This window comes from Cyprinus carpio, chromosome A2 (genome assembly GCF_018340385.1).
Source record: "Cyprinus carpio isolate SPL01 chromosome A2, ASM1834038v1, whole genome shotgun sequence".
Taxonomy (NCBI): domain Eukaryota; kingdom Metazoa; phylum Chordata; class Actinopteri; order Cypriniformes; family Cyprinidae; genus Cyprinus; species Cyprinus carpio.
The window spans coordinates 22,834,309-22,859,409 of NC_056573.1; the positions used below are offsets into that span (position 1 = coordinate 22,834,309).

A 25,101-nucleotide genomic window follows, 5' to 3' on the forward strand; every position below is an offset into this window, starting at 1 on the left:
GTTTTTGCTTCAAAATCATCTTGATTACTCGCTTACAGAAAATAATATATTGATTTAAATTTTTTAAGACACTTTTTGTGTAGGAAAGGTATATGCGAGAAGGCATCAACTATCATACATAATGCTGTGATTCACACCTGAGAAGACACAGGCCCGCATAATGAGCTGCATAATGAGCCTTTCAGTCAGGTGTGTGACTGAGAGGGAAGAGTTACAAAAAAGAATGTGAGGACAAAATACATTTTGTATATATATTTTTAAGTTTATTTAATATTATTATTATTATGTTGAAAAGAGCGGAAAGGTTTTTCATCAGGTTTTTTGATGAATAGAAAGTTCAAAAGAAGAGCATTGTTTATAACATGATAAATGTCTTTATCATCACTTGTGTGCTAAATAAAAGTTTTTAAATAAAAGTTTTATTTTCTATATATACTGACTCCAAGCTTTTAAATGGTATAGTGAATATTGTTACACTTGGAGTAAAACTGAAGTAATGATGCCATTCTTACTGACATTAGGCTAGTAACATTATAACTCATATTTTTTAAAATATCATATTGCTGTTTATGTTATAGAACATAAAAAAAATCCTGACAGGGTGAGACATTTAGATGCTATGAATGAAACTTTATAATGTTTCACTTGATTATACATTTAGTCAGGAATCATAGTTTGAAAAAAAGTCTAACTAGTAAAATGTGTACAGGTTATGTGAAAACTAATACAATAATAAAAATAAGACTGCATCAATAAAGCTAATCCAAAGCTTATTGAGGTGACTTCTTGCTTATTTGTCACAGCAAGCCTTTTCTGCAGTGAATTTAGTCTTATTCCTCTCAGCGCGAAGTGAAAAGTAAAATGTAAAAAACTCGCTGCTTTGTTTGCTGTTATGGGGGCGTTTACACACCGCACGCTTCACGTGGACCATTATAATATCAATAGCGCGCTCGGCGCGTGGTGGCATTAAATATAATGAAGGGAGACGTAAAAGACTGGACATCGTGTTGGTTTCATATGGATTACTTTATCACAGAAAATTTGTTTTCAATTGCTTAATTTAAAAGTAAGCATGTCAAGCTTTCTATAGATATCTCTCTCATGTCTCTGTGTTGAGCATATGCTGAGTTAGAGTTCATTTTAATGACGTGTTTCTAAATGAAGATCACCGCAGACCAAGGCTGCAAACAGCGCAGCCCTTTTGTTTTCTTTATTTTCTAAATGCACAAAGCTTTGTTGGTATTATATGTGTATAAAAAATAAAAGTAGACCATTTACAGATTCAATTGATGTATTGCTCTTATCTGTACGATCAAAACTGAAAGTGTAATTTAAGTTCTTTTCTGCCTTATCAGGAGATTATGCCACAAAACACATATCTGCATTTGTCGAACCCTAAGGGTTAAAGACAACATTCATTTATATTTATAATATAATGTATAAATGAATGTCTTTATATCTTACATTTAAACAGTGGGATAGGGAGATGGCAGAGCTGGAAGGCAGAGAAAAAAGTTTTCATAATATTGCATAATCAAGAAAAAATTATATATAATTAAACGGTTAATCAACCGCAAAATGAAAAATTTGTCATTAATCACTTATCCCCCATGTCGTTCCAAACCCGTAAAAGCTTCGTTCGTCTTCGGAACACAATTTAAGATATTTTGGATGAAAACCGGTAGGCTTGAGAGACTGTCCAATAGACTGCCAAATAAATAAAAGTGTCAAGGTCCAGGAAAGTATGAAAAGCATCGTCAGAATAGTCCATCTGCCATCAGTGATTCAACTGCAAAGTTATGAAGCGACGAGAATACTTTTTGTACACAAAGAAAACAAAAATAACGACTTTATTCAACAATTCCTCTCAGCGTAATCAGCATAGCGCCATTTTGGCAATTCTGAATTATATTTATGAATGATAATTATGAATGATAATTTTTTTAATGCGGTGCGCTGTCACCCTTTCTTTGTAAAAATCAGTCAAGTCATGAAATGTGAATGTCGTACAGTCTTGCTCGAGACTAAAAAACGTGTTGAAAGCGTACCGAACTACATAAGAGACACAGTTTCTCAAGCACTTTACGAGAGCGCGATTCGAGATGGAGTGAAACACTGACAAATGCTTTTCATTCATTCGTATATAACAACTCATACCCCACTCCACTGCCAACCCCCCCCCCCCCCCACCATCCCCCCAGCTGACACAGTTTTTCCTAGGAACCCCAAAAGTCAAGGATTGGCACTGCATGGCAAGAATAAAAACGATTATTAAGGAAACAGAAATGGTCAATTTCTATTTCATGTTGTCATGTTGAAAAGCATAAAAGGGAGGGCAGAAATCTTTCCCTGGTGTCTGACAGCCACTGTCTCTTTAAATTACCGGAAAGAACAATTCAACCTGATGCAATCAAAAGAGGAAAAAATGACAGTATGTGTAATTAAACGTAGAGATATGAAATTGCTGTAAAAAACCATGACAGATGTGTCATGAAATGGAAATTGCACTGTTCTGGAGTGCTATATTTTGATTTACCACTGTTGTGGACAGCATTTCTGCTTTTTATCTTGTTTTGTCTAAATTATTTATTGAATTGTGATGTTGCGTAGAAAGTTACATTCATCCCGCGGGTGTCTGTTCGCATTAATCCTGCATTTAACAAATACAAATCGTGTGAGAGGCATTATTTTAGAAGTGTGGAATTAATTCTAGTGAAGTGGATTTGCTAGAATGAACAACTCCGTTACAGATGGCTTTTTATCATTGTTTTATTATTATTTGTTCTTTGTGTTCCCTGCTTTATTGAATTAAACACAAGTCTGCCGAATACTTTTCAATGTAACTTTAAAAGAATAGTTCACCCAAAATTAGATTTCTGTCATTATTTACTCACTCTGATGTTTTTCCAAACCCTTATGACTCACTTTTTCTCTACCCCCGAAAAAAAAAAGAATAATAAAAATGTAACCTCTTTCCCTTTCAATTAAAAAAAAAAAAAAAAATAGAAACTGGAAAATCTAAAGCTAAAAAACGATAAAAAGCATCATGAAAGTATGCACTATATCCCTAGTCTTCTCAATAGCTTTGTGTGAGGAACAGACTGAAATTTAAGCTCTTCTAGCTCTTCCCCTTGCTGAGTTTGTGAGAGAAGTAGTGACGTCCAATATCATTCTTGAATGAATCATTCTTTTGAACTAAATCTTTTCCGTGAATGATCTGTTGATGTATGGGGCTGATATGGTTCTCAACTTGATGACTGTCAGCAGACTTTCATTTTAGTCACAAAATGTTTACAAAAATCTGTTGTATGAGTTCAGAAGACAAATGAGAGGAATGGGACACTTTTATGATGTTTTTATGGCATTCCAGTCCATATTAATTTTAATTGCATAGACTTCAGTGGTTGCCAATGGTTTGAATGTTCAAACTGCGGTTTCTTTGCAGCTTCAAAGGGCTCTACATGATCCCAGCCGAGGAATAAGGGTCTTATCTAGCGAAACCATCGGTCATATACTTTTTAACCACAAATGCTCGTCTTGCACTAGCTCGACTTCACACATTACGTAGTCACATTGGAAAGGTCACGCATGACGTAGGCGGAAATACCGGCTCAGTGTTTACATGCAAAGTGAACATGCAAAGAAAGTTAAATGCCCTTTACAAAAAAAGGTGAACCGACGATGCCGGTCGATTTTGAAGTTGGAGAAGAAAATGAGATGGAGTTTTTTACCCTACCCTACCTTTTTGAACCGCAGCACACAGGCGGAGAGCTAACTGCGCTTGAGCTTTTCAGTGTGATTATGTCATGCTTGAATTTGCAGACGTGCATTTTAGAGCTAGTGCAAGACATACTTTTGTGGTTAAAAAGTATATACATTTTTATTACATTTTTTAGAAAATTACATATGGTTTCGCTAGATAAGACCCTTTATTTCTCGGCTGGGATCATGTAGAGTCCTTTGAAGCTGCAAAGAAACTGCAGTTTGGAACTTCAGCCCGCTGGCCACCACTGAAGTCCATCATATGGAGAAAAATCCTTGAATGTTTTCCTCAAAAACCTTAATATCTGTGCGACTGAAGACAGAATGACATGATCATCTTGGATGACATGGGAGTGAGTAAATTATCAGGAAATTTTTATTCTGGAAGTAAACTAATCCATTAACAAAAAAGAAGATATTTTGAAGAATGTCGGTAACCAAACAGTGGCTGGCAGCCATTGAAAAAAAAAAAATATTCATCAGAATATCTTCTTTTGTGTTCAACAGAAAAACGAAATTCATACAGGTTTGGAACAGCTTGAGTGTGAGTAATTGGTGACAGATTTTTCATTTTTGGGTGATTTATTTCAAATGTGTTTTGCTTTGCCTCACATACATTTCTTTATTTATTTATTGTTCTGGAAGTAGAGATTGTACTGTTTTTGCCAACACTTCACGCATCTATTTTTTTCCCCTCCTGGCTTTCAAGCTGCCACACGGATGCTGATCCATCACTGTTCAGATTAGATTTACTCGAATTCCCCTTTTCTCTGTTTCTGCTTTCATAACACACACAAACAGCAAAGGTATACATACATCTTGATCGCCAATCTTACAATTTCAAGGTTTGCTTGGATCAGACTGTTATTTGGTGAGGGTCCGTGAGTGAGTAACCCTCCAGAGGCCACACACACTTAGACAAAACAAACAGCTCCCACACAGGTACACACACACAACACACACACACTCTTCCTGTACAGATACCCCAACTTTACAGCCCTCAAGAGTCCACTCACAAACCTTATATTTGTTTCCCTCTCCCACGGCTGTGCCACCTCAAGGGAATTCTGGGATATTGTTGGATGGTTCATTCGGTCAGCCTGCTCTGTTAAAAGGCACAGATAACCCACAGGGCCTTGCGGTGGTGTGCCTGTTATCCAGCTTTAACAGTGAACTGAACGGTTCAAGCAGCAAGCGATCACGTACAGGCAACATGACCCTACTTTTACCTCACAGCTGTCCACCGCTGGGACTGAAGGACTTAGATCAGATCAGTAGTAAAGCATCAGGCTTTTAGCTGCATGGATTGCATCTGTTTGGACAACTATGGTTGAAATGAACATTTTGAATCATTTACTCTGTATAGTTTAAATATATAGTTTCAGATCTGTATGACTTTCTTTCTCCTATAGAACCCAAAAGGAGATGTTGGGTTGAAATGTTGATGCTGATCTTTTCCGTGCAGTGACAACCAACAGTCACCTGGGGCACTCAAGCTCCAAAAAGTGCCAATATAATCATGAAAATATTCAGAATTACTTACTTCAAGTCTTCTGAAGCCGCATGATGATTTTTGAGGAAAAGACTAAAGTTATTATAAGTTATTAATCAATGGAAGTCTTGCACTCTGCCACCGCTGTCAAAACTTGTTCACATTTATGATTCAAATATTCTGTGTGAAGATGAACAAATGAGATGAGGTCGAGAGAATGATGGCAGATTTTTCATTGTAGGGCAAATTAACATTTTTAATAAAGATCACTTATGGTAGAGGTTTTCAAATTGGTGTAACAAAAATGTTATAATACATTAAAAATCATAAAAAAGGAATTTAAATAATATATGTATTTTTAAAATGTTTTTGTAATTTGTATTTTTTTATATTAAATTTTGCGTTACATTGTTTTGCAAGATCTCCTAGAACCCTTTTATTTTAAGATTTTTACAAAAAAATAAATTATTAATATATATATGTATAAGGATGTCAAGTTTTACTGCAAAACTACGCTGCAATGAAATTTGTGTAAATCAAACAAAACCAGTATTTTCCAGACAATATTTCAATAATTTGGCTTAAGTACTGAGTAATTAAAAAAGAAATGTCATACTTTTTCTCACACAGTGTAAATATGGGTCTTAAAATGTGAAAAATATGCTGATGTGTTTATATTTTAGGAAGTGAGGCTCTTATGAGGGCATCATCTTATTTGGGGGATTTTTGTTCTAATGAATCAAGCTGTCAGGCCCTTTTTGTAACTTTTAATTTTTTAGACTGTACTGTCCACAACCATCAGCAAAATTGTCTTCAGCAGCAGTCTGAACATAGCTGCACTCTATCTTTCTCTTTCTTTCTTTCTGCCTGTGCCTTGTTTCACAATCTGCCAGTGGTGCTGTTTTACCAGGGCTGCGGGAGGGCAGCCATATACTGCTCCACTTACTTCTAATTGTAATTCGATAGTGCATAATCTCAAATTTGTTACGCATCACATTTTATAATATGGTAATATTGTAATGTAAGTGGCTGGCCGCACTTGGGCTGGACCGAAGCAGATGGCAGAGGCTTCCTCGCCCACCTCAGATGATTAGGGAGACAGATTTTGTGATCTGAAACTCGGAAAGAGAGGCCATAAAAGTTTCATCATCTCATAGGCGGAAAAAAAGTTTCAAAGGGATGTAGTGTTTAAAAGCTTTTAGATGTTTTTTTTTTTTTTTGGTGGGGAATATGGGGTTGGAGAGGTTTCTGGAAACTCAATTTGTATCAATATTTTATGAAAGGCAGAAACCTGTCTGAGTTCAGGCATGGTTCCACATCGATAGCATCAAACGGACCAACAGTGATAGTTCTCATCTTTATTCCACTTCAACAAGCACCTCTTGCAATTTATAGTTGAAAAAAGGGTCTTTCACACCATTGACCTGAAAACAGAAAATTCTCTGGGTGTGTAAAATGAACATTACTGTGTACAGTGTATTTACCAACTGACAAGAATAATGTGATTCAGTTCACCTAAAAGAATCAATCAGATTCGTTCACTGATTTGTTCAGTGACCCTTCCTTTACGTTACATCATTACACCACACTCTTAGAAAAAAAGGTTCTTTGGGGTTCTTTACTCAACTCCAAAGAACCCTTTATGCCAAAAAGGTTCTATAAAAGGAGAAAGAACCCTATTTGGCACAAAAGGGTTCTTTGGGCTAAACCATGCTTTATGTACTTTTTACACATTAGGCTATTTAAAAATATTATACTACATTATATTTGTGTTTTTATTTAAATTTTACTTTGACACCTTTGTTCTGAAAAAAAAAAAAAAAAAAAAAACAAAAACGTCTGCACTGTCAAGTTTAATAGAAAATAATTGCAACGTGAAAAAAGGCCTAACATCTAAATTAACTGGTTTACTTAAGTCTACTAAGTCTACTATCACTGAATCAACCTATTAATTTATACCAACAAACTGATCAGGTAGAAATACATGTGTACTAGTGTATAGCAATCTGGACAGTTTTATCCATTAATAATAGGTAGGCCTTTAATCAGCACACTTACATGATTGCAAGGTAGTTATCATGTCATGTAAGATGCCATACAGCTCTTTTATTGACGAGCACCATGCTCATATCGTATGGAGTTTGAAGTTTCAGTGTTTCATTTAGAGTCTAAAAGGCTTTTATAACTCATCCCTACAAACAGATGCATACAAACATCTTTGACAAACGGCAAACAACTTGAACGTGTAACTGTGCGCTGATCAGTTTTGTCCCATCTGCACAGTGCCGCATTTCAGTTACGAGCCTGTCGCGAGTGGTCACTAATAAGCGCGTGAGCACCGCTGTTTAAACTTCAACGGTTCATGGTGCACTGAATCCGATCAGCGCTCGGGAGAATGACGAGTACAATGGTAAGTGAGAAAATTTCACCTTATTTCAATTACTTTTACCTTAACCCTGGTCATTTTTTAGTTAGCCTAACATTACATGTTTATTTCAAGAAGCTAAAAGAAGAAATGTGGTTTAACGCGTTGTCCAGGCCTACGCAATTCTCCGCCGGGAGGTTTGTCATTTTTAACATGAAACCCTAAAGTATCTTGATAAAAACTGTTGTGAATTGATCAATAATTCTGGTGAGAGTTCATGTTATATCCTAATATTTTTTATTTATTTATTTTTTTGCCCTGTAGATTGTATTGGACCTAAGTTTGTATAGGAAAAGATGAAACAAAGTTTCAGTCAAATTACTGTCAGACAGCCGTTATAAACACGGATTTAAACCAAGAAGAACAATGAGAGAAGCTGATGGAGATGTTTCCATTTTTTTCTGTGGATAACTGTGAGTATTTGGTGTTTGCAGTTATAGTATAGTAAATTATTTGTTTTGCTGAAGTAATTGAATATTATTCTAAACACAATGTATTTGGTTGTTGCATATGTTCCTCTATCAGAGAGCACAAAAGTTTTACAACCAACGTATCAGCGTGATAAAAAGTGGAACTCAGAGGAAACATGACCAACTTGATACAACACAAAAGGTACATTATTTATTTTCCCTCACAATACCAACTTTGGAAAACTTGTCAATCAGCTAATCTGAAGATACTGATATCTTTTTTTTCTTCTATTTTACAAATTTTATCATGCAGGTTCTTATGATTGACTGATAAATAAATATTTTGCACTGTCACTGCAGGTCTGGATTATGGTGTGCAGCATTACTTGTTTGGTCATCTACATTCAGATGAAAACACCACACTCCTCTCTAAATTCAAGTAAAGTTTTAAGATTTGATTTAAATGTGAGATATTCCTTTATTTTTCCTGTTGTCCTGTATTCTCCATAGGTCTAATAAAAAATTCTCCTACTTGTATCCCAATTTTATCACCACAATACTACTCAAAGAAAACACATTTAAAATAAAATTAGCATCAAAATGGATGTGTCACTGACCAGAAGTGTCTGTCGTTTAGCTCCCTTTTCAGAAACGTGGTTCTCCATCTCTTATGGGTTACAGAATTGGCAAAAGTTGCAGTATACAAAAAGTCAGACTACTTGGTTTGTAGGAGAATGTGGAGTAAATACTTGATTTATTTAAGGTAAAGGGTAAAGACCTGGTGGTGAGATTAACATTAAAAATTCCAATAATACACCATTATTTATTTATTTGTAATTTTTTTTTTCCAAAGTTAACATTCAATTGTTTTTTTTGTTTGTTTTAGAAAAACAACACTCAAAAAATTTATATTTGCAACTTCACATTCAAATGTTTTGTTTTTGTGGATTCTAGCAATCAACATATATTTGTGACTGACATGTTGGCTGGGTGATAAGGTGGAGGGGGTTGAAAAACAGTATTTCTTAAATGGAAAGTGCTATTCTAGAGAGGTAAAAATATTAAAAAGTATGAATAAATAAAGAAAAATGGATTTATGTTAATCCCTGTAACTGTTAATTGCTGTGTTATATTTGCTTGTCATTGTAAATGCTAATAAAAGTGTCTTAAATGATCACACAACACCTTGATGTGTTATGCTTATTGTTATTTTACTTCTAAGAGTGCAGTAAGTGGAGACGAGTGTCTTTTTGTGTGGTGTGAATAAGTAATTAAATTATTTACTCAAAATATTAATTTCCTGAGTCATTAAAAAAAAAAAAAAAAGTCTTATTCTTTTTCGTAATAAGAGACTCCAGTTCTACATTGTAAACATTTTGCACAAATAACTTTTGTTTTTAATTCTTTTTAGTTTCCGTAACGTTCTTATGTCATTTTAATAATGTATGGTCATCTGCCATAGTTCCTTCTGTTGTGCTAAACCTCCTGTTGTTTTTTTCTTTTCCAGTGGGAGGAAGTAAGCGGCTATGATGAAAACCTCAACACCATCCGAACGTACCAGGTGTGCAACGTCTTTGAATCCAGCCAGAACAACTGGCTGCTCACCACCTTCATTGCACGACGTGGTGCTCAGCGCATCTACGTGGAGATGCGTTTCACCGTCCGAGACTGCAGCAGTATCCCACGGGTGCCTGGATCCTGTAAGGAGACCTTTAACCTGTACTACTACGAGACAGACTCTGTCATCGCCACCAAGGGTACGGCGTTCTGGATGGAGGCTCCATATTTGAAGGTGGACACTATTGCGGCAGATGAGAGCTTCTCGCAAGTGGATTTTGGTGGTAGATTGATGAAAGTGAACACGGAGGTGCGGAGCTTCGGCCCGTTGTCGAAAAACGGCTTTTATTTGGCATTTCAGGACTATGGCGCATGCATGTCTCTGCTGTCTGTCCGTGTGTTTTATAAGAAATGCCCGAGCGTGGTGCAGAACTTTGCGATATTTCCAGAGACCATGACCGGGGCAGAGAGCACCTCACTGGTGATTGCTCGGGGGATGTGCATCCCGAATTCTGAGGAAGTGGACGTGCCGATTAAGTTGTACTGTAATGGCGATGGGGACTGGATGGTTCCAATTGGGAGCTGCACCTGCAAGGCGGGATTCGAGCCGGATAATGGGAATGTCTGTCGAGGTAAGATGCTGAGTTTCAATAGTGTTAATCTTTGGTTCACTTATCTATGATTACTCATTTATTTTAGATGATTTAAATGGATCTTTTTCAGTTGGCGGAGAACGTAGGATACTCTCTGGTGTCCTGCTTAGCTTTTCTCACTGCCTCTTTGTTGAAATTGTATGAATTTCCATTTTATTTGAGGTTCATTCTGGTTTGGAGCTGGTTTACCTCATGGACCAGTATGGCATAGTCATGATATTTACCAGCAAAGTGTTAAGCTAGTAGACAAGTGTGAGACAAAGCTTCCAAAACCCAACATTTGCTGGTGACCCTGTGACTAAACTGGTCTTTTTTTCCTGAGCTCTTGCTCAAGAAGGTTCTGTAAGAGCTTTGATGAATGAACTTCCTGTGAATTGAACTGTGAGATGCACAGATTTGTGATTATTTGAGAAGGTTTCCATGCAGCAGGTTTTAAGTTTGAGCTGACTTATTCTGGATTATTATGGCGAACATGTGTTTGAGACTGAGAGTGAGCAGAATGTGGTGTTGGAGATTGTTGGTGTTGGGTTAGGCGAGGGAAGGATGTAGCTAAAGTCAAATGGGACCATTTCTGAATTTGTTGATAAAAATGGCATATTGGTCAACCACCATTATTATAAATATAATATTATTTTAATATATATTTTCAAGTTGTACTATTCTGGTAGGCAAATCAGACCCATAAACACAGTTTCTCCCTTTTTTTTTTTTGTTGTCTGTATTTAGTCGCTCTCTTTTCATGTGGAAACTGACACACAAATGGTCATATTGTTGTCTCAGGGTCTGCGATTGTTCGATTTGGCATTCACTCAAGGCCAGTGCCATATTGGATCCCTCAGGACCAAACGTGTTGAGAGATAAGATTGATTGACAGGCATCTGTCTCGATCAGTGAACAGATACAACACTTGTCGTGGACCAACTTTGAGGACCGCAGGTGCCTCTACACATAAATACACACATGCACGGATGGCGGCCTTGTTGAGTTCATTGGCATCCTCAGGCAAGGTCTTCTTATCAACCAGAGATGGTCATGATGCATGTAGTCCCGTTTAAGACCTGTTTTGGAATGCAAATCCCTCAAAAGCTGGCCTTTGCAAACTTGAAATTAATTTAACAGTGTCCAAACCAAGTGCAACGTGAGCAGCAAATAGGTTTTGTCTTCATTTTGACCCCAATGTTATTTTTTATTGTATTATTATAAATATTTTTTTTTATTTTTTTTTTTATAACAATTATGGCTCTGTTTGTGTGTGTGTGTGTGTGTGTGTGTGTATCACCACTTATATATATTTTTTTCATATTAAACATTAATCATGCTTGGATTGGTAAAGTATTTCCCTTCAAATTATATATATATATATATATATATATATATATATATATATATATATATATATATTATATATAATACATCTTATTAAGAAATATTATTAAAAAAAAGGGTCTTGAGACACACATGCATGGAAACATTCAATTTAACTTAACTTTCATTTCAGCTAATATGAACTATTTAACTGAACTTATTAAAGGATCAGATGAAGTTAAAAGTAACAATATACCTGTAAATGGACAAAAACATACCAACATTTGCTAGAAGTGACAGAAAAATGATGAAAATGTGGTGCTGAAAATGTGTCGTGTTGCGCTGGTTGAGGACACGGTGTCAGATGTCTTCTGGAATGCTCTGTGATCTGGAAGAGGTGATAAAGTTTTCATAAACTTTGAAGATTAAAGATGGTTGAGGTTTTGCCGGGTGTTAGCGTCTGGTGTTAAGTCTGTCAGCTAGATATGGCCGCGGTTTTTAAAAGCCAGTGTGTTAGCGGATTAACGATTTTGCACACAGCAAGTCACCACTAATTACTGCCGCTTTGATCTGTGAGTTCCCATAAAGGCTTTTGATGGGGTAATATATTGCAGTCTGAACATGCACACACACACACATTGCATTCTTATAAAGTTTCCATAAATTCCCCAGGGCTGATTTTTCCAGTGCTGGCAACCTGGGGTAATAAGTATTTCTTTAATGTTCATTAGTCTCTTTTTGTTGATGGCTGTCTGGTTCCAAACCTCCCCACCCCCCTCTGCTTTCATTGGTCGATTTGGACCTGGAGAGAGTGATTAGAGGTTGATTAGAGTAATTGGTCTTTTGGGTTAATGAAGGTGTCTGAGCTATTATAAATGTGTCTCAAAGGAAATCTGAGCAGCTTTGTGTTTTGGAAGGGATTGTTGCATATTGCACAATATACACTGTATGCTGCCTACTGTTTTCTTAATATAAAGTGAACAATAGTATGCTAGTTGTGACGTGAATTATGCTTGTCAAAAGACCTCATTTAGGACCTCATATTTAATTTAGTGAGCAGTGTCCAGATGATTATTAGAAGTAAAAATTGTTTTGCTTTTTTTAAATTTTGTTTGTTTATTAAAAATCAATCAATAAAAATGTTAATAATAATAATATTAACATAATATTTAAATTAAGATTAAAATGATCATTTTTTTTTGTACTGAAAACACTTATTTTCTTGATGGAAAGGGAAGGAAGGAAAAGGGAAATATATATATATATATATATATATATATATATATATATATATATATATTTATTTATTTATTTTCTTTCTTATTATTTATTTTTTTCCTTGTTTTTAGCATAAACCTCACTTAACTTTGCTGAGAATATATATATGAAGAGTTTGGTTCCAAACCCCTATAAATCCATTTTTAAAGTGGCAAGATGAAAACAACTATTTTCTGTTTCAAACTTTCACATAGCATCTTTAGGTTATAATAACATAAAAAAAAAAAAATTCAAATCCAGATTTTGATTTTCAAATATTTATTATAACATTTTTATATCCCCCCTCCCCCAAAATGCAATAAATCCATTTTTTTTTTTTTTTTTTCAAAATGCAATAAATCCATTTAATCAATATGAAAGTTATTTTTCTTATTGAAACTGTTGAAAATACACAACATAGTAAGTTGATCCACATATGACAGCCTCTGAACTTGGTCAATACTAATCTTACATACAGGCACTGGACTTAAAATACATTCATCAGTCATCGCTCCCAAAATGAATTCAACAGGCCATCTTGTTTGCTATAAATTAATTACAACAATAAAAGATAATTTAATCATGAACAAGAACATGAACAACAATATCACATTAGACCACTCCATCTGAAAGCACGTGATGGGAATTTACCGATACTATTAATCACAGAATCGTCTTTTCTGACAAATATGCATGACAGTTACATGCGATTTATCGTGCAGCCCTGTACAAAGTAGATGAGGAAAACTAGGATACCGGGTGTATTCAAAGCGCCAACATTACTGTCTAGAGTGCGTGGAATGGTGCGCTGTGATTGGTTGCGCGGATATATCGCATTCTGCAGAGAAGGGAGACTGGCGTTTGTCGTGGTTTGGAAAAAAAGGGAGAAAACATGACCTAATAACTCTGCAAGTATCGCATTTTGCATAAAATTAAAAATGTACTTTTCAATAACGACCAGATACAATACTGATTTTGGCGGAAACTCAACTTAAAATAAAATAATTGGTGTTAATCGCATTTTGGAACCAAACTCTTCATATATATATATATATATATATATATATATATATATATATATATATATATATATATATATATATATATATATATATATATATATATATATTATATATATATATATATATATGTGTGTGTATATATATAAACATATACATATTATATAAATAAAAAATATATATATATATATATATATATATAAACATAATATACATATTATATATATATATTTATATATATATATATGAAGAGTTTGTATTATCTATATTATATTAGTGGTCGACCAATTTTTTTTTTTTTTTTTTTTTTGACTGACGATATCTCCGAAAGCAGGGTGACCGATAGCCAATATATAAACCCTATATATATATATATATATATATATATATATATATATATATATATAATATATATATATATATATATATTATATGTTACTGCATAATAGATATATATATATATATATATATGTTACTGCAAAAATAGAATGAGTAGTATGCTAGATTACTATTTAGAACACAGTCAGTGTGTCTCCAAGAAATTTGATCTCATTCTACCTCTTTTTCTCTCTGTCACCCACTTTCCCTCATTCACTCTGTCTGTGTAATGCACAGCTGGGTTTGTTATTTTGACCCTGCTCAGAGGGAGTCTGAATAATCACTGTGTGTCTATAAGTTTGTCCGCATATCTGTGTGAGAGTTGGATTAGATCTCATCCTCAGAGTGAGAGATAATGGCTTTAAAATCAGCATATTAATAAAAAAACCCTCCCCCATTAGCCACAGCGCTCAGATCAGCTTGGATTCTGCAGTTAAAATGGTTTAGGCAGGGCTGGGTCGAGCTGAGACTATTCTGGGGTGCGGATTTGGCTCTACATTCTGCGGGTGTGTGTCTTGAGCGCTCTGACAGAGGGGTGAGAGGCCGGATGACCCCTCACAGGCTGTGAAATTGAATAGAGATACACTCACCGCAAGAGCTGTCTGGACCAACACACCTGGAGAAAGCGGACAGCTCTATACAAACATACACACACACACACACTCACACACACATAGCTTTATACAAACTCTCACTCTGTATACACACATACAGATATATACACAAATACTCACAGATATAGACTATTTCACACTAAAGCTATATTCAAACTAATATTGGAGTAGACAAATATGAAAACTTGTAGACAGTAGATATAAGCTGCTTTTCTGTCCATGTATTTTTATGCAAATTTAGTTTTTAGGCTTTTGGATGAAAAAAAAAAAAAAAAAATCTTTAGGTAAACACCATGAATACAGTTTGCAAAATGTACTTAAAATAATCTATGTTCTTGCTTAGTGAAAATAAATTTGTTTGCTTAGAAGACATGCAGAAACTATGATAGAAACACATTTAATGTAAAAATAAGTTAGTAGATGCACATCAGAAAAGCCATGTGAATAATTTGCTGGTTTGCTAGAATTTTCTCTCTAAACCCCTCCTTTCTGTGAGACTGCTCTGCTCTGATTGGTCAGATGGCCTAGTCTGTTGTGATTGGTCTATGGCGTACAGTGCGTGTCGGAAACAATATGCCTATTTCAATAGTTCTGTATTTTGAATGTGTTATAGAAAATATGAACATCTATTATTTATCATACTTACAGGTTGTGATTCAGTGGAGCCAGCTGGTCCAAATAAACAGTATACTGATCTATCTTTCAACAGCAAGCATTTAGTGAATCCCGCGTTGAACTCCCCGAGATTGGAGAAGCAGTCATCAGTAGAATTTCGTGTTTGTGGGCGGGGTCAAGTTGTTTGTGGCCGGCCAATGTAACGACTTTACAATTACTATCGACTCATTTCAGCTGTACATAGTCGATTCTTTATTTTGGGAGGCAATAACTTTATTTATCGTACACTTTCAGCTTTACAACTTTGCAGATCGTTTACATTCACATATAGCTACATTACACACTGCATGAAAGGCAATATTGGAAATGGCATAATTGGGGCACTTTAAACAGATCGACACCGACAGATAAACACACTAAACATGCATGCAGGCACTTGGAGCTTTATATATACACAGACAAAAGGCCATTGAAAAACAGTCTCAACATTACATAAACACACATCTACCGCTCTATATACAACACACAATCAAGCATAGCCAAACACAGCAGAGCTCTATTAAAACACCCATAAACAACACACGCATGCTAGTCATCGGGTATAGAAACACCCCTACACACACTCACACACTGATATATTACTGTACGTCCAACAAACAGCTCAGGTTTTGGATATCTGGAAGATCCCACTCATCTACTGTAGCTGAAGTTTGTTTACATCTTTCAGATTGTGCATACTAACCTCTGTTCCACTGAGATCATCCGCCATGCTTTTCCCGGAGAAAGAAGAACCCTCTACCCCTCTCAAATATCCCTCGAAATGACCCAAAACAAGTGCTAGCAGATGGGGGCCTTGTGTTGATTATGCAGATTTATGTACATGATGGTTTTATGATGCCGGCTGCCAAATTTCCAAAGCAAACAGGATATCTGGACAGCAAGGCTTTTTGGTTCTAATCTTCTGAATTTGAAGAAGTCACATCTCTGAAAGCAATGATAAATTGATATTTCACTGACATACTTTGTGATTGTTAATTGTGTGTTTATCACAGAACAAATCACCCACTATTTTGTTTTCCAAAATAACTCGTGTCTTTAGAGAAATCTAATCCCGCATGTACAATTGCCTTTAATTGCAGTAATATTATTTTGACCTTGCCGAATGACGCAAATAAAGTTAGATTTCTTTCTTTCTTTCTTTCTTTCTTTCTTTCTTTCTTTCTTTCTTTCTTTCTTTCTTTCTTTCTTTCTTTCTTTCTTTCTGCTTGCTTGCTTGCTGCCTGGCCCAAAAAAAAAAGAGTGTCTGATAATGTGAAGCAGCTTTTGGCCAGGACTGAGGAGAACTGTGTGGCAGACAGTAGTAATATAGACTCCTGTGTTTCTTTCTCCCTCCATTTCTTCTAAATGCTTAAGCTGCTCTGTACACACAAATTCAGTTATTATGATGGGGAGTGACGACCACATTCAATAACCAAATTCAATATATAAACATAAATCAGAGTAGTATGTCCAACTGTATAACTACTCACCCACCTGATATGTAGGTGTAGTTTTTTTTTTTTTTTTTTGACAGAAAAATCAAAAACAAAACAACCAAAAACATAATAAGTGTAAAAATAATTATATTATAATAATAAACAATTACACAATTAAAGTAATTAATAAATTTCAAATGTATTTATTATTTATAAAATTAATTTTTATTTCAGTTTTAATTTGTCATTTTTTCTTCAGTATTTTTAGTTAGTTACCAAGGCAAACACTTTATTTATTTATTTAAATTTGAATGGTTCTAGTTTTAGTTATATTTAACAATAACAACACTGAATCTACTTACTGAACTACTCGGCAAGCACAAATAAATGAGACATTCCCACATAACAATGTCTGTAGATTTTATTTTATTTTTTCACAGAACAGTAACTCTGCAGACTTACTCCTTTAGATATATGCTGATGTCACTTTCAAAACTTTGCAGTGGCTATGTGACCTCTGTTTATCCGTCGTTCTCTTTCTCCCTTTCTCTCTCTGTCTCTCTGTTCCCTCTGTTTGTCTCTGTCTCTCGTTTTCCCTCCACTCTCTCAAAACCATCGAGGATGTACGGTTTGAAAAGTGAGTGTGTTTTAATGCTGGCTAATTACACATTTGAAGAGCCCAAACAAACCCTCCTCTCGGCGCTGGTGCTCAGAAGTGTCACGGCTCCATCTCTGTGATCTTCGTGTTTACACCATGTACACAGAGCTTTAAAAACAGAAGAAGAGCACTTCGCTAGCTTTGCTATGATGAAAGAGAGCTTTTTGGCTTCATGTTGAGGGAGGATCAACTCTGACCGTGGGTTCTGGAAGAACACTGGATGCCTTTTAACAAACACTTTAAAGTGGAACCTTTGAGCTTTCAGCTGCTGTGAAATCATCGGTTCATGAGATTCTGAACGCCCACTTCCACAAACACACAGTTTATTAGTGTTTGATAAGGCAGCATCATTTGTAATGAAGACTGGAGGTTTGTTCTAAAATTGTGCAGCTTCATGATATGTGTGATCTTCATTTCTATCTGACTGGACTGGTTATGTCTTTCTGTTATATCATCATCTCTATCTACCTGTCCGTTTTCATCGAGGAAGTTAGCATGCTTTATAGCTCTGACGGACCCTTTCTGTTTAATGTACTGATATTTACTTCAGTTTTCTGGAGCAAACCACATGTTCTTCTGGGTTCTTCTGCTTCTGAGGCCCATCGGGTCAGCAGTAAGCGTGAGTCAGTCATTGCTCTGGTCCAGGTAATGGTTTGGAAAGCCTACACCAGCACCAGAGCCCCCGTACAAGGCCCAGAGCCAGAAACATACAGGTGAAAATCTGTTTCCTAATCAATCAAACTGCTCAGCACACAGGCCAGTGATTGATCGACTGCTAGTTCACTGCTGCACGCTTTGGTTCTGACCCAGATAAGAGGCTTTTTTCCCTTGATTTTGGCATTTTGTTTTATCACAGATAATCGCTCATGTTGTTAAGGAATGAACTGCAGTGAACGAATGCATGTGTGAAATACTTTTTTTGTTTAGTTTTGACTGACTACAACAAAACAAGTCAGTCTACACAGAATCTTTGCTTTTTTATGCGCTGATTGTGGGGTAAAATCTCTGGAATTTTTCAATATGCATTTAAAAATGGTAAAATCTGGAATATATAAGTTCACACCAAAATGATTATCATTTACTCTTGCTCATGCCATAATCCCATGTGACTCTCTTCCATGGGACAGGAAATGTTTCCCTAGAGATCAACAGTGAAGAGGAGGATTTTCGTGAAGTCTAAATTCTCATAATTTTATGACGAAATTTTTCAGAAGTAGTAAAAGGTGCTTTTACAAGGTCATTGTTTGATTTCATTTTTTGATGGCAGCTGCAGTTCTTATTCCACGGAAAAGAGAAGCCTGGATGTTCTGCTTAAAGGTGCCACAGAATGCATTTTTACAATATTTTAAATTGTTGTCCCCAGAGTGTGTATGTGAAGTTTTATCTCAAAATACCCCACTGATAATTTTTTATAGCTTGTTGAAATTGCCACTTTTAGGGTATGAGCCAAAACGCGCTGTTTTTTGTGTTTGTCCCTTTTAAATGAAAATGAGCTGGTGCTCCTGCCTCCCCTTTCAGATGAGTGCGGAGCTTCAAGAGCTCATGCTCACGGGCATACCAGTGTAACGGTTTAACTGGTGCTGACCGTGTTACTGACCTTTACATTGCTTCCAAATGCAATTTTTAACTACCACATTCCTATTTACGATCATTCTGGTAGCAAGTGAAGGTAGCATTAGTGAAAATAGGTACTTTACAATGGTAGCTTTAGCAACATTAGCCTTACAGAGATCCAAGAAGCTCTTTTGGAAAACAAAATATGACACGTGATGCTTACTTTGTCTGGAGTCTGGACGTTTGCGCACAAAGTGCTGGTATCGATCCCTCTTTCAGAAGCAATCTTTGCACAACTCCAGTGGTGAACTCATATGTTTCTTGGTGCATCCCAACACGCGACACTTTTAATGGCTCTTTGGCGCTGACACTGTACCTTCAGCAGCTACAGCAAGAAAACAGTAATGGTGGACCGCTGCTTCTCACTCAGGGCTGTGTATATCCTAATAGGGCAGAGAGTGTCACAAATGGGCGGGAGTTTCCCAGAGTATGACGTCATAGTAGTGAGAAATCTTGAACTGCTAGTGTGGAGAGACTGTTTATTATTTATTGGGATTATAAAACAATGAGTGGGTGGATTTTTACCATTATAGGCTGGTTGTTTTCACACACTGAGGCCACACAACTGTGTTCAAACACCTTATAAAAGTGATTTTTTGCATTCTCTGGCACCTTTAATATGTGTTCACTGAATGAAATAAAGTTATATAGGGAATGACATGAGGGTGAGTAAATACTGGCATCGTGGGTGAAGTATTCCCAAAAATGTAAGCAAAATAAATAAATAAACTAAATTATTCAATATCTTTAACAGACAGTTGTTAATAAACTTATGTACATATTCAAAAAGAAGCATACATCAGTCCACTGATTATTTCTGTGATGTTTATTATGGGTTCTTTTAAGGTCAAACGGTTAGAGCAGAGGGACAGATAACTGAAAGAAAAAATGTCCTGCCACTTAAGATGATGTTTTTTCCCACACCTCATATCTGCTCGTTTAGCTCACTCATGCTGGCTTCAGGCGCTACAAACAGCTGTCATTTTAATGCTGACTGACCTGCTGAAAACACTGGCTAGAAAAAACAATCTGCGTGTGTGTGTGTGTGTGTGGAGACAGAAAAATCCACCGATGACTTCTAATCATCTCTGTCACTTTTCATAGCTGCTCTTTGACCAGGTTAAAGCGGAGTGCAGGAGGAGTGTGCTACAAACACTAGTGAGCTGCCTACCTAGACAGCATTTTTAGGAATCATAGGCCTGCTCACTTCCATTTTCCAAACAGTAGACAGCAGAATTATGATTTCTTTTAAGACCTAATTTGGCCAAATTTTAAGTATTTGCTTAATTTTATCTATTCTTTGCATACACTGCCATTCAAATGTTGGAGTTTTCTTTTCTTTGAAATAAACACATACTTTTAATTCAGCAGGGGCCCCTTAAACTGATCAAAAGGGAAAGTAAAAGACATTTATAATTGTACAAAATATTTTTTTATTTTAAATAAATAATGTTCTTTTTAATCTTTTATTCATCAAAAAAAAAAAAAGAAAAAAAGGAAAATGCCATTGTTTCCACAAAAATATTGCGCCACATAACTATTCAACAAAATAAGAAATGTTAATAATAAGAAATCTATTTTTAGCACCAGATCAGTATTTTAGTATGATTTTTTTTGAACGATCATGTGACACTGAAGACTTGAGTAATGATGGTGAAAATTCTGCTGTGCATCACAGGAATAAATTACATTTTAAAATATATTCAAATAGACAACAGTAATTTTACATTTCAACCTTTTTTCACAATATTGTAGTTTTTACAGTATATTTATCAAATAAATGCAGTCTCTGTGATCTTAAGAGACTTTAAAAAAGTCTTACTGACCACAAACTTTGGTATTGTGTGGATTTAGTAGATTAGTCGATCCCAAAATGCATTGCAGTGAATTCCTTGAGAAGTGTACAGAAAATAAAACTGGACTGACATGATGGTTTTGAATCTTGTTGGGCAGGATTCTTTGTTAAGCTGCTTTGGAATGATTTGTATTGTAGAAATTGTCATACAAAACAAGTTGAATTGAATTTATTCGGCGCTAAACAGTAGCTATTGATTTCAAATCAGTCTCTTGAGTTCATGAGGTTGTATTTTTGTTATTCTTCTTCTTAAGAAGGCGGTTGACTATGTAGACAGTTATATTAGGATGAGGAACTAGCACAGAAACCGTCCCCGGTCTGGTCTGTGTGATTGTAAGAGTGATAAACAGAGCTCTTTCAGTGAAGAGTGTGTGTATGTGTGTGAAAGTGAAAGAAAGAGGAGAGGACAGTTGGGACCCATAAATACACACGCCTGTGGTGTGTGCGTGTATATTATTATCTCCACTGTCTCTCTGACAGCGCTGATTTGTAGATTGGCTGATAGTCTGTTGTTTGTTTGGTTATTTATTCAGGAGTAGTGCTCTCCATTCTCTGAGCTGTCTAGTGCATATTTAATGCTCTGCTTTAGAAGCTCATATTACCTAGCACTCTGTCTTTTAGACTCAGATATATGTGTGTACACAGCAGTGCAAATGAGTTGGGTCTTTCTAAGAGAGATGTAAATTGGGTCAGAACTGAAGAAATAAGGCATGAGAGGCTGTGTGTTTCTGGGATTTTAACCATAGCAGGGGTTTTTGTTTGGCACAATGTGAAACAGAAGGACCAGAAAACATCTTCACAAATCACTTCTGGTTTTTGATTCACTCGAGACCTCCGAGGCCCGTGGAAACACAATCCAAACAGCCTAAAGTGCAGCAATCAAAGTACCCATGATAAATCCATTGCTTTAGCAATAGCAAAAACATTTTGCTCAAATAAATAATTTATGGCTGCACATAAAACACTATAAAGCAATAGGCCACAAGAGATTTCATTAGTAATTTTAACACAGTTAAGGGTAATAATCTTTTTTTTTTTTTGCTCACTATTTTTGTTGTTTTCCAGTAAAAATGTTGAAACATCTTTGACATATTGACACATTACTTGAGAAGTAAAATTGTGCAAGATATTAAGATTGTATTTTATGTATTTTTTTTTCTTACCACACTTTAAAATATTAAAAAATAATATTATAATTTAAAATTACTTTTTTTCAATATATTTTAAAATGAAATTTATTCATGTGATGGCAAAGCCAAATTTCTGTAGACATTACTCCAGTTTTCAGTGTCACATGATCCTCCAAAAATCGTTTAACTTTTTATTACTACCAATGTTATATATATATAGATCGTTTGTTTGTTTGTAAAATTACACACACATATTCTAGGCCATATATTTTCATTTAGTGAATCATTTAGTTTGTATTTTTTGTAATCCATTCCTGTGCTGTACAATCAGAGTGTGTGATTTATTTCACTTTGCTCTCGCAGGACTGAATGTCATACTACATTTTTGTTCTTTTGTAATTGGTTAACCGTGCTGAAAATGTATTGCCATGCTTGAAGCCTTTGTGTGATGTGTGTGATGGCCCATTTCTATGCAAACCACATGCCTGCATAGAACTAATACACACACACACACACACACACACACACACAGAGGCTGGATGGCCTCAATCATTGTGTATCGCAGTGTTCAGACAGGCCTAGTTGACCCTTTCACTGCCTGTGACATTGAATGGGATGGAGGGGGGCCAATCTCTCATTCTCTCTTCTTCATCAATCACACCATTCCTCTCTTCATGGAGGATGTGAACGGCTATATTTTGTCTTTTTCACAGGTCTCTGGTTCAGCATCGCTGAGCTCATGACATGCAGCCATTAATATTACAAATATTCAAATAACGTTATTTAACATTCATGGGACTGGTGGACAGGAGAAAAGTTCACAAGCTGCCGACTGCTCAGTTACTGGAAAGAGACATGTTGAAACGGACTGATGGATTAGTAATGAGTAATGATTTGTGGTGTAGTATAACAGTAGATTTCTGCTAGAGTCAAACATGCACACACACTGACTTTAACATTCAGGTGGCCTTTATAAACTATACTAGATCAGTTGAAATGGAACATCGGATGAAGTTTTCCCTGGTTTTTTTTCTTCATTTAGTTAGGTTTCTGCAGTGTCTGCCAGCTGAGAAAAGCTGAAAAGAAAATGCGCAGTCAATTTGTTAGTGGCTGTCTGAGTCTGAAACTATGTCACCCACAAGCTGTTTCAGTTTACAGCAAGTTTCTATGTAGACAGCTTGCTATCTGAAGTCCAAGGCAGCAATTCACACACGTGTCTTGTGTCGACGCCCCACAGAATAGAGGTATGGGATGAGCAGTAGCTCATTATCATTTAAAGAGACATGCACTGAAACAAGCAGTTTTTGACAAGGTAAAAACTGTGTTGTTTTACACAGCCATTGAGGAATTTTAACCAAAGTATGCTGCAGACATTTCATGAAGACCCTAAAGAATCATACCAACTTGTGGAAAATGGGCATCTGATGTCCCCTTTAAAGCAAGATGCAATGTTGAACAGAGCTTTTCAGTGACAAATGGCTTACATTTTGCTCTATTTCTCACACTTAAATGTCCTATGAGCTACTGTAATGCACTTTTTGCAGCTTGATGTTTACTATCCTCATCCATTTCCTTTCTGTTTCTATGGGTTAAGCTGATTTAAATTATGGCTGAACTAACCCTCTAATATTGCTTCTGCCAAGCATAATTGCCTTTTCTGATAATTATGATCTTGTGCGCAGATAATCTCTCCGTGATATCTAAAAATAGTTTAGATGATTCTTAACAGTATAATCTTTTACACTTATTATAGTAAATGGATGGAACAAATCAGTGCCATTCCTCCTTCCACTTAGTCATTATGGTAAATTGATATTATTGTTCAGTTTTCATTTGGAAATGTCCCTGCTGATAATATTTGGAAGGTGACACACATCATTGCTTAATTTAAATATTCATTCTATAGGTCAGTTTACAAGTGAGATTAGCTATTCTGCTGTCAGCCTCTTTTAGCATTAGTGCAGGGATTAAAACTCATGTGGGCTGATTATATTTTAAAATGCATGTGAATTATGCACATACATAAAGTCAATGCTTAATTTGATAGCTTTAGTTGTTTAGTATATTTGAATGCATTTCTTTTTAATTGTTGCTCTATTTAATATTGCTGTTTTGTTGAACAACAAAATAATCGTTACTAGAAATATAATATATTAGATAGTAACTTGTATATTAGATTAGGTAATTTGTATATTTTACATTTTTACATACTGTTGTTCTGTTTAATACAGACATTTTGTTGCAAGAGAAAAAAAATATTCTTACTAGAAATATGAGATATTAGATCATAATTTACATATTTTATATGTGTGAATAAAAAAATATATATATTTTATTTATTTGATTTAATTTCAAATGTTTTAAAATTCTCTTTTTAAATGTTAGTGTATTTAATACTGATGTTTTGTTGCAACAGTTTTTTTATGGCATCTCTAAGTGCATGTGATAATGCTGAAATGTCAACAAATAAAAAAAAATGGCTAAATAATAGTAAAATAAAAACATTACTTAATAAGAAAAAAAAATATTAGTTATGTACAAACTACCATTAAATAAATCACTAATAATTTAGTTATTCTGCTACAATTGAGTGTCTCTTAGCAGAGGTGGCTAGGTGTTGCATTTTCATGTCAACATAACATGATTTTTTTCTGTAGAGAACATCATTAAGGGCGACATGATGAGGCCGTTTGGGTATTGTGACAGCTGCCGCATTCAAAAACATTCCCACAATGCACCGGGGCTTTTCACAGCACGCCGGTTGGTTTGTATGAGCGGGAAAAGTGCAGAGAGGGATTTGGACTGTGAAAGAGAGTAGAGGTGGCCTTCATTCTCTGAGCATCTGAATGAAGAAATCAGAAAAAGGCAGGAAGTCTGATGTG

At 35.5% G+C, this 25,101-nt stretch overlaps 1 protein-coding gene across 2 annotated transcripts in view; it reads left to right on the forward strand.

The window, feature by feature from the left end:
• Positions 1-25,101, forward strand: part of LOC109089987 (ephrin type-B receptor 1-B) — a 208,259-nt gene that overhangs the window by 85,403 nt on the left and 97,755 nt on the right. For both annotated transcript variants that reach the window (XM_042711021.1, XM_042711027.1), the window contains exon 3: positions 9,597-10,278. In XM_042711021.1, the coding sequence (XP_042566955.1) occupies positions 9,597-10,278 (682 nt within the window). The remainder of the gene's footprint in view (positions 1-9,596; positions 10,279-25,101) is intronic.